The 14891-nt window shown below is 38.3% G+C and overlaps 1 protein-coding gene across 2 annotated transcripts in view; it reads right to left on the bottom strand.

Annotated features, from left to right (window-relative positions):
• Positions 1-14891, bottom strand: part of LOC102223640 (glutamate receptor ionotropic, kainate 2) — an 83827-nt gene that overhangs the window by 19226 nt on the left and 49710 nt on the right. For both annotated transcript variants that reach the window (XM_005802632.2, XM_005802633.2), the window contains exons 7-11: positions 5944-6087; positions 5061-5168; positions 4820-4933; positions 4510-4716; positions 1703-1926 (exon numbers count right to left, since the gene is read on the bottom strand). In XM_005802632.2, the coding sequence (XP_005802689.1) occupies positions 1703-1926; positions 4510-4716; positions 4820-4933; positions 5061-5168; positions 5944-6087 (797 nt within the window). The remainder of the gene's footprint in view (positions 1-1702; positions 1927-4509; positions 4717-4819; positions 4934-5060; positions 5169-5943; positions 6088-14891) is intronic.

Here is a 14891-nt window from a genome sequence, read left to right as displayed (position 1 = left end):
CTATAAAATGCACACTTGATTGGATTGTGTTTGTGTCTGTCAGTGTCTACATGTGTATTCTGAACATGCGATGGCGGCTCTGTACGACCTTTGCCTGTGGCTGGCCTGTATTCCTGCAGAGCAACATCATGCACACCAATCAGAAGGCGGGGGGTCGAAGGGGTGTGGAGTGGGGGGAGTGGATGTGGTACAGGCAGACGTAAGGTCACCTCCTCAGAATCAGCTCATGGGACATGTTGAATTGCAAGCTGAATCTTAAGAGAATGGTCCCCCGTCTTATTTTTTCTTTTCTTTTCACCTGTCCTAACAATATTAGCACAAAACACGCTCCCTCCATTACCTTCCTGTTGGATTCAATTTCTCGCAGTGGGCTTATAGATTTGTTGTCTTTCCCACCTCGCGGCAAGTGTAAATGTTGTCTTGGTGGGGTCTTAGAAATTGCAGGCACCTGAAGCTTGCTGCAAAGACGTCTGAAAAGTGCTTTAAAAAAAGCTGCAAAAAACAGTAAGTCGCGCAAACATGTAATAAAGTGTTTTCAATCTTCCATTCTTCAGGAGAGGAGGTCATGTTTTGTCTTGCCAATTTTGTGATCTGAGAGAACGTTATTTATTTTGTAAATAATAGCACCGATCAATTCAGCTGCAAACAGAGGTGGAAGAAACCACTGAGCGAAATGTGTTTTTTTTTCCTTTCTTTTTTTATTCTTGAGCTTTGAAATGAGATAGCTTACTTAGTCAAGAAAAATGTGCGAGTAAATTGAGTCAAAGACACAAATCCCCAGTGAGATTGAGGTGTTTAGTGTTTTATTGTGCAAAACTGGGACTTCATAGGCTCACTCCATTCACTCTATTTGCAGGGGATTAAAGAAAATAATATACCCTGCTTTTGGGGGGATTGTTTAATCAATCTGGCGGCTGTGCAATCAATACTACAATTATGAGAAAACCAACTCAGCGAACTGTAGAGAACACTGTATTTCAGATTTGACTGCATATTTATAGGCTGGTAGAAATAACCAGGTACATTTGCATGACTGATGTGGTATGCAATGAACATAACGCGTAGCATAAGCAGAGAAAAAGAAGGTGGTAATTTCATAAAACTACATAGGGTTTGTTTTATTTGAACCAGAATACATTTTACAGTAATTTTATGGTAATTACTTACCCTGACCAACTGCAGAAACAAATGCTCGTAATTTGCATATTCTGAACTAACTTAGGTGACAGTTGCTGCTTTCCTCTCGTGTGATCATTTTGCCAGTAACATTTACTGAGATATGCATTAAACCCAAACCTCTCAGGATGAAAGGAGAAGAGCCCTAGGGTTAACACACATCACATTGCATCAGCTATGCATCAGGAATTTAAGTGTGTGAGGTTCATCAAGATAGAGTAAGAACCGTCCTCCACACATTTCTTACCCTTGATCAGGAGATATGGCAGCTGCATTCACAGTAGAAGTGTTTGTGGAAAGGCACCTTGTATGACATAAGCTCCATTCACAGACCACACTAGTGTAGGTCTTAGTGTATTTAAGGCAAATAATTTGTCCTCAAATATCTTTTATCGTAACTACAGATCAAAAAAGGCATTTTCCTGTCCCAGGACAAAGTAACACCTGTATGTCAGAATAAAAGCCAGACAGGTTGACAGGAAGAAAATTGGTAGGAGGGATAAAATCGGAGGGATTGACATGTTACCTGGCTATGACAAACAGCACACAACTGACACCCAAGCAAGCCAGCAGAATATACATCCAGATATCCGGTGAGAGCGGGTTGAGGAAAGAGAAGACGCCCGGATTGGTGCCGTTGGGCTTGCGGTATAGGATACTTATCCCCAGGGTCATGAAGGGCTTTGAGAAGTCAATGACCTTCTCCCTAACGTAGGTGATGGCCAGAGGAGCAACAGCAAGGTCTGCTTTCTGCAATCAGAAAGTAGAGTTAGCTTTCTGGGGGGAAAAATACATTACACATAATAGATATAGACAGACAAACAATGGAACAATCAATCTAATGACCAACTGAATAACTGCCCAATTGATCAACCAACCAAGAAACCATTAGACCAGACAATCAACAGGCAAGGAAAAAAATCAACAGTGCAATCAGTCAACTGGATGGACAAGCTGGCACTAGAACAATCAACCAACCAATCAAACAAACCGACCAAAATTTAGGTCATTCATCAAACAACAATAAATGACTCTCAAAGCAGCCTGCCAACTAACAAATAACCAAGTAAATAATATATGAATATTATTAATATAATTACATAAATAATGACTGATTTCCATCAGTTAGACCTTTCAAATTACAATGAAGAAGAAAATAACGAATGAAGGGAAAAAAAAAAGAAACTGGCATTGATAGTGCTTCAGCTAAACAGAGATTTTCTGGAAATTACAGGTATTACGTCTAATCCTTCTTATGTTGCGCCAAAGGTGAGTCACAGAGGCAACAGTCTTTGCTGTAGATTAATGTGTGACAAATTAACCTTGTGTCCCCTCTGAACATAACATTAGACCCTTGGGCTCCTGCTTAGCACTTGTGCCTGAGTATTTTTACATAATCCTTCCAAGAATTATTTAATTTTGTACAGCAGCTGTGTGTACCCCATTTAGTTTGAGTTCTTACTCAAGACGTTCTTTGATGTTGTGGTTGGCACTGATTTCTTCTCCTCATGGCTATCATTGCTCAGATAATAAAAAGAACACCAGCTTGTATTTTGTACGAGCATTGCGGGGTATTTTTATAATCTACTCAAATTATTCCAATAGTTTTTACCAACAGTAGGCGACACTTAGTTTCCATGACACTCTGTTCACGTGTGGCTGGCTATCGTTAAGGTGTAAATAATATTCCCGCAGGCAGTAATGATGGAAGATGTTTTTAGATATTTTGAATTGAAAGGGTTATTTTCATATAGTCACAACCTGGGTCTCTTGGTGTAAAGATTAGCCCTAATAACTTTGTAATTAGTACAACTTTAGGGCTTTGTTTTTCTCAAACACAGTGGATTTAGACATTTAGGATATCTCATCTTGACTTTGTTTATAATTGGTTTTGAGATTTAATAAAATGTACATATTAATAAAGTTTACTGATTTAAGTTGCTTTAAGATTTTAGTTGTTTTAGAACATCAAAGACTAGATGTAAATTCTCCAAAGACTTGATTCTGCCTATTGTAAATAATCTATAAATACAGCATGCTGTTAATGACTTAAATGATCTAAACTTAACTATATACTCACTGGCCACATTGTTTATACCATTGCTAATACCATTAGCAAGTTAGTCAATAAAAAGGGAGCAACTCTATTTAGGTAACTAGATATGATGAAAATGACTTTATGAACTATAGAGTTTCAGAATGGGGAACCAGGGAAAATTAAGTGACTTTAAATGGGGCATGGTTGTTTGTTCTTAGGTTTTCAGAAGGTGCTGAATTACTGGGATTTTCACACACAACCGTCTGTCAGATTTACAGACAATCTGAAAAAGATAAATATCCGGCAACAGTTATGTTGTGTTGTCAGTTATGTTGTCAAACATGCCTTTTTTGATGTGAGCTATAGTAGGAGAAGACAACACTGGGTGCCACTCCCGTCAGCTAACAAGTAGAAACTGAGGCTATGAAATACACACAGGCTGGTCTGACAAGTCTTGATTTCAGCTGCAACACTCAGATGACATGACTGGTTACAGTGGTGTATTGGAAAAAGTTACCTTTTGGCCGCTTAAAACTAACTCAATATTTTTTAAGTTCAAAAGCCTACCAGAGTAATAATGCTGACCATGTCCAACCCTGTATGACCATGGTATGCCCATCTCCTCATGGCTGTTTCCAGCAGGATAATGCGTCATCTCACAAATCTTGAACATGACAATGAGTTCTCCATACTCCACTGATCTCCACAGTAACTAGATCTCAACAGAGCTCTTTTGGGATGTAGTGGAACGTAAGAGTTGCATAATGGATGTGCAGGTAACAAATCTACGGCAACTGTGTGATGGTGTCATGCCAATGAGGGCCGAAATCTCTGAAAAGAGTTTCGGAAACTTTGTTAAATCTATGAAACAAAGCATGAAGGTAGTTCTGAAGGGAAAAAAATGGTCCAAATATGTATCAGCAAGGTGGACTTAATGAAATGGCTGGTAAGTGTAAATTATGAGTAATAAAACCTGATACTTCAGAATATCTGATTTTACAACTCTGTGTTTTTTGAAAGAGCTAAGGTGATGTGGATTTATTGTTAATTGATTTAGTCATTAATTCACTAAAGTTGTCTGAGTTTTTAGGTTTGTATTACAGTTATTCGTAGCACACAAGGAATACAAATAAAAACATTAGGACTGAAGTGTAATCTCATTTTGAAGACATGCTGTGTTTTCAAATGAGGTTTTTAGAAAAGACGAGCTCAAGTTTCAGAGAAGGGGCAACAACACACACCTGTGCTCTCAGCAGAAAAACGCATGCACATTGCCTTTGTGAATGTTGACTCACATGGTCCATGAGCTCCCGCACCATGCCGTTCCACTGGCCTGTACCATCGTCCAGTGATCCATACTTCCCATCTTCCACTAATCGCACCTCGTAGCGAAACCCAAGGATACCAGAAAGTTCCCTCAACAAGTCAATACAGTACCCCTCAAAGCGGTCATTCCCATATAGAGGCTTGTCCGATTTCTTGAACATCACATACGGCTCCTCCTGTCAAGAAAACACATGCTGGTGTAGAAATCAGACGGGCTTTTTCAGCCGACATATTTCTATACTGTAAGTGTGGAGTGCTTGTGTGTTTTCTCTCATCTACCAGAATTGTGGATACACGCAGGGATTTGTTTGCCAGGGAGTCAGTGATGTTGGATGTCTTGCTTTTGTGAGTCTCTGTCATATTTAGACCGCTGGGAGGATCCCACGTTCCAATCTGTTCAAACAGTTTAGTGTCAAGTTCACATCACCTTTTGTGACTTCAAAGCAGCAAGAGCAACATTTTGTTTTTAGCTAAAGCGTTAGAGATCACTCAGCATCAACGGCACCAATTAAGGACACACCTTTTCCAGCCCTTCCTCCTTCAGGCTGATGACGTCTAGATCAAAATCTGTTCTGAGCCCATTGGTCTTGTTGAATAGAACACGTCCTGTCAAACCATCCCAGTGAGCCTGGAAGCAGAAATATACTGAAGTCTCACAGCTTCACAATAGCCTTCCTCAAGAAAAAAATCATTTTTTCTTCTAAACTTAACATTTTTCTCTACTAATTTCTAATTCCAGCTGGCTCTTCCTTCATCATAACAAGAAACAATAAAGAAGCAAGAACAGAGACAGGTTTGACAGGTAAGAGTTCATTATGCATGTGGTTCATTGGGCTTGAAGTTTAACATCAAAGCTGTTTGGAGGAACAGACGGGCGTTGAGAGCGACGGGAGAAGCAGGATGAGGTGTGGATGCGGGGGGTGGGAGGTTGTTGTGGTGGTAGAAGCACCGGCTGCACAACAATGGCTCATTGTGAAAATTACCTGCAATGATACCATCCGCAGAATGAAAGAGCTTTGTAGAACAAAGCAAATGGCTGACCCTGACCAGAGTTAAGGAGACAGCAAGGCTTTGATAAAAACACAGGAGGAGATAAGCACACAGAAAATGCAGGGGTAAAGAGAATGAAACATCTAAAATAATTGTTATTGTGAGTAAAGCACTGTTTTCTTTGGATTCCATTTTCAAAAAGATTGCAGAGAATGTCAAGGTTGGGAATTGTTGGAGATGTTTACGTCCGTTTGATTATGATGATCACCACAAGGGACAAAAAGACAAAATGTTTTCGATAGAAAACAACACTGAAATTGTTAAGTGAAGAATAACATTGCATGAAGCAAAAGCATGCAACAAAGAGCGAGCTAAAAAAGTCCAGCCCATCTGAAAGTGATGGCCGTTTTTACCTCTTTGATAAGGTTTATGAAACGACCTCCAAAGCGCCACGGCTTGTGGCGATTACACTGCAGAGAGCTGACGGTGATTTGCTGCGACTGCTGCACTGCCACCGCCACCACATGCACTGCGTCGTACATCAGAGCTGCGTCCGTCTGCAAACAAGAAGGTAACATTATCAGACATTTTTACAAGACCTGTTGACACCTCCATCTGAATGACCTTCCTTCTCCTCGTTTCATCACTTGCGGAAGGAACATAAGAAACTATTTAAAGTCTTCTCTGTCTCTCTTCACTTGCGGGGAACTTAAATCAGGATTATCACCAGCAGTAAATGCCCTGAACAAATGGCACTGTGTCTTAGCCTGTTAGTAAAAATATCCGACCAGTGTCTGAGGCAATCAGAAACCTCTGCTAGACAGAGTCTTTCAGTGGAAGGCGGGCCTGTCAGTGTAAAGACTAATGGGGCCTGATGGGTGTGCCTATTTTCCACAGAAATCCGCCACCAGTGGAGATGAGACCATTTTTGACAGGCCCACTCTGCATGCAGGTACAGAAAATGAAAAATAAAATGACTGAAATGCACACTGGATTACATAACACAATTACATGATGCAGGGCAATGTCTTTTATCAAAGATTTTCACATTAAGTCAGGTTATAACCACAAAATGCATGTATCTTATTGTCATTTCTTGCAATAGAGCAACACAAAGTAATACATAACTGAAGGAAAAGAATACCAGTTTTTTTTTTGGTTTTACAAATAAAACCATATAAGCTGCGTAGTGCATTGATTTCAGCCATCCTGAATCTTCACTTTGAAGGACTATTTTCAGCTGCACATCTTTCAGTAATAGCTCTGTCAGGTTTGCACATCTGAAAAATAATTTTGTCCATCTCATGATTGAAGATGTCAGTCCATATAAGTCTTTTCAAATGACTGTTGAGGTTTCTGTTTTGAACTCATTCTAAAAAAAGAACATAGTTTGATCTAAACCAGTTTATTTTAACGTTAACTGTATGTTTGGTGTTGAACAGCTGTGGGCCTCCTGGAGGATTGCTCTGTGTTTAGTCCCATCAATATTTCCATCGTATTCCCCACTGCATGATGCAGACACTAACACGTTTCACAGTGGGGATCATGTGCTTGAACTGACTGTTCTGTTGATATCCACCACATACTATGACTAACATATAGATTAAAAAGTTTACCTTTGGTTTCAAATGACTAGAGAACCCTTTTTCTCATGTTTGCTGTGCCAACCTCATGGCTTATGGCAAAATTTTCTTAAATTCCTTCTTACGACTGTCTTTCAGCAATAGCTTTCGCCTCATTACTTATTCATAAAAGCCAGATTTGTAGTTTCCTATCAATAGATTCTCCCATCTGAGCAGTGAATCTTTACAGCTCTTCCACCAACCTCTGAGTCTGTAAGAGAACATCTGTATTTATACTGAGAATAAATTAATTTAGCGGGACTGAATCCAGATGCTCTACACAGTTTTCAACTTTTTTTTATTTGTAACACATTTGAACATGTATCATTCCTGTTTCACTTCACAATCATGCACTATTTTGTTCTAAATCCCACTAAAGTGAATACTTGTGATTGCAACTTACTTGTCCACCAGACCTTCTACACAACTCTGGAAATAAGTCATAAAACCTGTAAATTCTCTAGCCTACTCTGACATGCTGGGATTTCTCTTAACTGCTTCAGCAGGCACACACACGAGTTCCCTGCGTGCTATCTGTCCACTCAGTTTGAGACACTCCACATTTACTCTAGTCAGGTCAGCTCAGGTCCTTTTTACATGGTCCCATGCAGGCTGAAATACACTGCACTGATCATATTTGACAATTCCTTGATGACTAACTTGCAAGGTGATATGAAAAATTCCTCCAAGGACTACAACTATTCAGTATTTGTCTTTCCTGTCAGAGATGGTGAGCAGGGTTGCAGCTCATCTCATGTTGGTTCCCTGTGGGATCTATTTTTACATGGAGCAGGAAAGGGATATATGTAGGCTTCCAGCAGGGCAAAATTATACTCTATACAGCTTTTTCAAGCCTTATTAATGGTTACAGGGTAATTACAGAAATCAGTCTTGCACCGAACAGCTTGAGACAATGATAATTTGATTATATTCGAGGATAGGGAAAAAAAGGAGATAATTTTTTTCCCCCCCTCCGCTTTTAGAGGTGGTAGCTGCTGATGTAAAAGGCAGCAAATAATGGTAGAAATCTCTGGACTGCTCAATCCACCACTCCTTTGCAGAGGAAGAGAAGGGCTAAGGGCAATGTCTGCTTCCTCGTATCAGCGAGCAGTGTGTCAATGTGGCGATCATGACAAAAGCTGATTATGAAAACAGTCTGTAATTTCAATGCTCTATTTATTGGATGAAGGGGAGCTTAACACGCAGTCTCCAAATAATATTTTCTCAACTAATACGGAAGTTTGTTATGGAGTTATCTTTCAATTACTGAGTTATTTAAAGTCAAGTTGGTGGATTAAATTCTGGGGCTGGGTGTGCGTGTGTGTGTGTATGTCCCAAAGCTAAAAGTCTGCAAAGATAAAGACAGTAATATTCACATGCTATTAGAAAAGTACATGTTTCCCTGTCAGTCTATTTATTTTACAGATTTAATGAATATAATTAATTCTTTTGCCTGTCTCTTATGCTTTTGTTAGCCACAATCTTGATTTTCTCCTTTCAGCAATAATCAGTTTAATTTCTCTTTCGTCTGCCGTCAACTGTATGCCCTGAATTTTCAGTTAATCAGCCTGGCTCTAAATTTATTCAGGAGGAGGAAAAAAAAAACACTTCTGGGAATAAATATCTGACAGCTTGTTTGACAGAAAAACAGATACAGTCTGAAAGTTCAGCCTGGAAGTTTATATTTAGTTTACTTTTGATTCTGAAATATGCCTGAGTCTGAAATCCAGCTGGATTGCTTTAAGCGCAGCCTTGATATGTGACAGCAGGCTGACAATTCATTTTATGAAAGCTTAAAAGACCAACTTTAACTTCTTCTGCGCTGCTTTTTTCTTCTCCATGAAGTTCTTTACTCTACTGTGTAAATGAGTCCTCATATAAAAAACAGGAAAATAAATGACTTTGATTTTCGTCTCCACTGTGATAAAAATAAAATCCCTTTTGGTGTTCCTATCATAATATTGTTTTATATTTTATTTTTTGCTGACTTAGATGAGACCTTTGCTGTATTTTAATGCTGTTTTTTTCTTCTTCTACAAAAACAGCATAAAAACTAGTTATAGGGCCAATAATTGATGCAAATCACTAAATCATAACAATGAAACCACTATGGTATAGGGTGAACAGTACTGATGTTGTTCAGGTGCTGTTTGCTCAGTACATATACTGTACAGTACATATACCGTCGTGAAAAAATGAAGAAATCCTATAAAAGTTTGTGTTTTTGAAACCTACATAAAAACAAGTACATGCATCAATCATAGCATTTCAAAATAATCTTAAAAAGAATGGTTTAAATGAGGACAAGTATTTTAAGTTGCCTTGATGGAAACTTTGTTATTCAACATTACTAACGTGTATTTGCATAATTGCCTCAATTAAATACCAGACTTTCAGTCTGATGTGCTCTTTGACTGTTGAAGAGCAACCTTACCTCAAAAGCAGACTGCAAGAGGCTAAAAGAAGTCTAAACGTCAAAATAATCATTTAAGTCTGAAAGAAAACATGCGCCAACATATTTTATTTAGGCATGATTATTTCCACTAATGTTCCTGGTTCACTGATGACTCCATAATAAAGGCTCACAAAACAGAACCTCACAACCACACTGGAAAATGGGAGGTCCGTTTTCTCACCAATCTTCTTTGCAATGGGATTCATTTGTTGCAATGTTAATCGATGCTAACAAAATAAAAAGATAGAGAAGATCTCTATCTATTGTAAAGGTTTGAACAATAAAATAACATGCTAAAGCAAAATATATCGCATGCTTCTGGGTTATTTTGGTACAAACAATTAAAAGTGCAAATTGAATTCCTGGAATTCTGACAAAATTTCACATGTGTGGCAGCCATGCTGGATATTGAACTGTACAGTAAGTGTCTCCAGGACTTCCAACATCCTGTGTCAAAATTTTGACTTCAGTCGACATTCTATTTGGACTTTTCTGACTTGGAATCTGGAGATTCCAGTTTCACAGAACACATCAAACACACCTTTGGAGAATATTGGGTGTTTCACACCGCAATAATATATGATGCGGGAGCTTGCCGTACCCTCTGCTTGCTCCCAGCTGCTTCTGCCTGAAACTTTTGTGCACTGATGATTAAAAACAAGCTTCTGAGTGTTCAGCCTTGTGCAGGTTGTCACTGTGGACAGCTTTGGATGGCATCTTCATCTACTCCTTTCCTCCTCTCCTGGATGGGGGGGTGTAGCTAATTTATTCATCATCTGACAGCACGTACCCCTGGGTGACATCAGTACAAATGCATATATCATTACAATCCAAATGTATTATCATCTTGGCTTTACTGAATATTTTTAAAGGCAGAATGTATTCTTGACAGTAGCAGTCTGGTACCAAAAATCTATTTGGCAGACTGCCAAAAGGATTGATCCCAATCTGTGAGACGAAGTTTATGCACACGTACGATGCATAAACACCCCTACTGCATCCAGTGGAGCTAAAGTGTAGTGTCTCTGCTTAAAAGGTCAGAGGTGGTATGAAAATAAGAATGTAAAGAGACCTACATTATGCTAGAAAGATAATTTATTGATCAGACTAATTAATGTAGCATACATTTTCTAATTTAATATGATAAAAATGTGTGCAACATTTCTGAATACATTGTATAGTCTCTTGTTAGTCATTTGAGTTGCTAACACTTTTTGTACAAAATGAAAAAAAATAAACTAAAACAGGATAAAAACTAGCTAAAGACAACAGCTAAAAAAAAAGATTCACATTTCCCAGTAAAATTTATCAGCTGCGTGAAAATGAAGATCATTACAAGTAATCCCTCTCATAATGACACTAATGCACTGTTTGAATAGATGGCATGAAATGAATCTAAGCATACCCATAAAAAAAAAAAAAAGAAAGAAAGATTGAGGAACTTCCGTTAGGAACTTTGCGAGGAGTCATATGTTTAAAAGCACTCTGGAAATGGCTCATAAAGTGCAACCACAACAGTTTGTTAGCAGCAGTGTAAAAATGTTTTATCTGTGCACTGAAGACAGGGCTTTGTTTACGTTCACATAAAAATTGATCAGATGCATCCTTTTATTTGCAGACGGGATATTGGCTGTGCCACAGTATAAATACAGATCTGAAAGTAACTGTGTTTGCCAAAATAATCCACCGATTCCACCACGGGCCTCTTTGTTTGACCAATTTAATTCAGTCTTTAATTTTCTCCTACTCATTCTGACTTCTCTCTTCCTAGAAATTGTTCTATCCCCCCATCTTTTAACTTTACATGGCTGTGATACATCAAATTTGAGCATCGGTTTCCAATTATTTTTAAGGCAAGGATCTTTTTTTCCCACTTTGGAGCCGAACAATCGCTTGCAAATCCCTATTTGCTGGAAACAAAAAGAGGCTGGCATCAAGTGGAAGCGAAGATCAAGGGAGAAAAAAAGATGAAATGATGGCTCACCGCTTTGGCAGATTGCATTCAATTTAAAAACAATTCAAGAGCTATCTTGATATTTATTACAGAGCCAAGCAAAGATCCTCTGGGGCATTTTAAGTGCTTTAAGTGGAATCAATTTTGCACCTTCGGGATACTCAGAAAAGGGAAAAGGTCTCAAAGAAGATACCCAGAACCTTTGCATCCTCATCTCCTCTGTCTCTCCCCACCTTTCGACATCCTCCTCGAGTCCCTGCCATCTGGAATTGCAAAACCTCTCTTGGCTCAGTAAATATACCAGTCCTGAAGTCATTTCCTTCCTGTAACAACTCACTTTCCCTCTTTCCCCTTATTCCTTTGTTCTTCTTTGCATTTTCTCCCTCTCATAAAAGCAATACGTGAGAAGCATGCAAATACTCACGTGCAAAAACCAATTAGCAAGATGTGTATGCACCGTGCAAACGCTTGAAAAAAACATGATCACTCCAAGACACAGTGACGAACCCCCAACTTGCAAGCTTCCCATCGGCGTACCTCATTTGTTGTTATTGCTTGCCGTTTCCTCATTTAGAACAGGTGAGCCCCTCTCTACTACAGGAAGCTCTTGTATGCCAGTGACTGTGTGTGTTGCGTGTTTACACAGATATATTCATTTCTGCAGCATAAGTATTCACACCACTTCTCCATCTGCGCACATTTCCATATGATAATGCAGCACCCTGAAAAGCGACATCTCCCTCTCTCCTCTTACCTCCTTCCAGACAGTTGTCCTCTTCCAGGCTTTCCTCTACATAATAAATAAACAAACACACTCAAATACCTGGCCCGGTGGTGGGGCCTGTACTGCTGGCACTGATGTGTAATGGAATTCCACTGTTCATACATATCATATACATATGATTAATGCTAATGTAATTAGCATGAGCCTATTATTCACCATGCATCACCGGGCTGCAGCTACAAGGCACAGGCAGGCTACAGCAACACATGAACTGGCAAGCCGAGGCGTTTACCACAGAAAATAAAACGCAACAAAAATCCTAGCAGCGCTGCCATCAGCAACAGAGTCACAGTGTCAGCGGGAGAGAGAGAAAGTCTTTGTTTTAGTGGAACTGAAGTCGCTCTACCCTCAGATCACATACGGACCCATGGGGTTTGATGATTTGATTGAAGAGGGAGGTAATTATTCATTTCATTCCGGAGTTTGTATGGATTTGTGCTGCTTCATCGAGCGCACAGTAAAAGTATTGCAGTGAAAAATAATGTCTTTTTTTTATGTTCAGGAGGCAAAATATTTCAGCAAACGTTTAAAGGAAGCTGCACACACATTTATTTTCACCCCTGGCAACGGTATGTTAAAAGCCTTCAAATGAATTCAGCATTTATTAGAATAGCATAATCTCACACTAACTATTTTTGAAAAATCAAATCTTTAATACAAGTGCATTTATTCAGTGGTGAAATATGCCATGCAAAGAAAGAAATATATATATATATATATATATATATATATATATATATATAAACAATAAAACAACTGTAGGCACAATTAGTGTATTCCTGTAGTCTAAAGAGCATTTATGTAGTTTTTTTCTATAAGATTTCAAAGTACGTATATTATACTATTTTTTTAAAAGAACTGATGGTGGTTCAAAAAATTGTGACATCAGAACGTTTGCTTATTTATTCATAGAGGATTTTTATCCCCACATTTTTTTCACTTAAACTCTAGAAGGATTCTACCATTTTTACAGAGTGATATTATTTAATGTCCTTTTACATCTATGTATTCATCATGAGTGCAAAAAATGTGGCCAGACATTTTATTAGTAACATGCCAAGGTTAAAGTCTGCTCATAATGGACACCAGTGAGAAATATCTAGACTTTATCACTGCTGACCAGGAAGGTAATTGGAAGTAAAGTTAATAAATTAAAGTGAACTCGGCGAGGATGAAGATTTATTATGTCCCCAATCTCATTACCAGGAGTGACAATTTTGAAGAAATATATTCATTTGGCTAATACTGATTTGTTTGATAAAACCACAAAGACCAATATCTGTCTGTCCAAAGGCAAATCAGAAGCCAGCTGTTACGTTATTATCTGCAATAACAAGGATGAGATGAAATACAGCGTAGGGAGGTGTCTGATTGCGCCCTTATTCATTCAGCATGATGGCGATAGACGTACAGCCAGAGTCATAAATAACTGCTCTAGCGTCAACTGCAGGATAAACAAAGAGTGCATAAACAGACGGTATGGCTCCGACGGCGCCCTCATCTCAACATGTCTGAGTCAGACTGAAACAGAGAATGAACTGTTGGGATGATGGAGCGTCGCCACTGGGTCTGACAAGTCAAGCCAAAGCAAAAGTGCCTCAAAATGTAATACCACAGAGAATCACTCAGGGCGCGTGATCCAAAACGTGTTTGGGTTAAATGCTTAAGTGTCCCTTCTTTTACACAATGCCTAATCAGTATTTTCTTTTCTCAAATATTGTTTTAAACATTTTAAAAAATCATTATAATAAACTGATATACAGCAAAAGATCCTCCTTAGGCTTCCCACATGAGGACAATCAAATACCATGCTGCAAACACTGATCATTTCATTTCCTCTTCAAAACACGTTTTAGCTGAATAAAATTACAAAAAACTTAGTTATTGCACAGTCACTCCTGTTTCCTTATAGCTTAAAAATCACTTAATAAAATGACCCTTTTTCAGATTAGTAGGTGATTACAAATATTTTCTGGAAATTTAATGACAAACTTTTGATTTTATTTAACCCTTTGAATAAACTGGGTTCCAGTGCATACAAGTGCCATCTGTCATCAGAAACCACTATGAAAGCAAAGGCATTCATAATGTGCAGTACAGTAGTTGTTGTTCTTCTTCCCCATTAGCTACATTTAAGGTTTGATTTCTTAATTATTTTTAAATAATCATTTAAATATTTTTATGTAATTAAACAGTACAGCTCTGGGCACATTATCCATTTTATATTTTGAAAATTATTAGAATATTTATTTTTTAATTTAGCATCTGATAACAGCTTTTACTGATCTATTATTTTTAGCCATGTTTATTATTGTTACTGTAATTTTTTATTGCTTAGATATTTACTTTGTGTGAATCTTGGCACATGCTTTTGATCCACTTAAACATATTTTTCTTCTTGTTGTGGATGTACAATTTATGTAGAATAATTTACAGAATAATGTGCCATGGTTTTCAAAACACCAAACTCATGCAGTTTGTGGTACGTTCTGCTGTGTTGGGTTTGTAATCAAATAAACAATTTAAATGGGCCTTAGATGAAAAGC

This window comes from Xiphophorus maculatus, chromosome 15, assembly GCF_002775205.1.
Source record: "Xiphophorus maculatus strain JP 163 A chromosome 15, X_maculatus-5.0-male, whole genome shotgun sequence".
Taxonomy (NCBI): Eukaryota; Metazoa; Chordata; class Actinopteri; order Cyprinodontiformes; family Poeciliidae; genus Xiphophorus; species Xiphophorus maculatus.
This window is presented reverse-complemented; position numbering and strand designations above follow the sequence as displayed.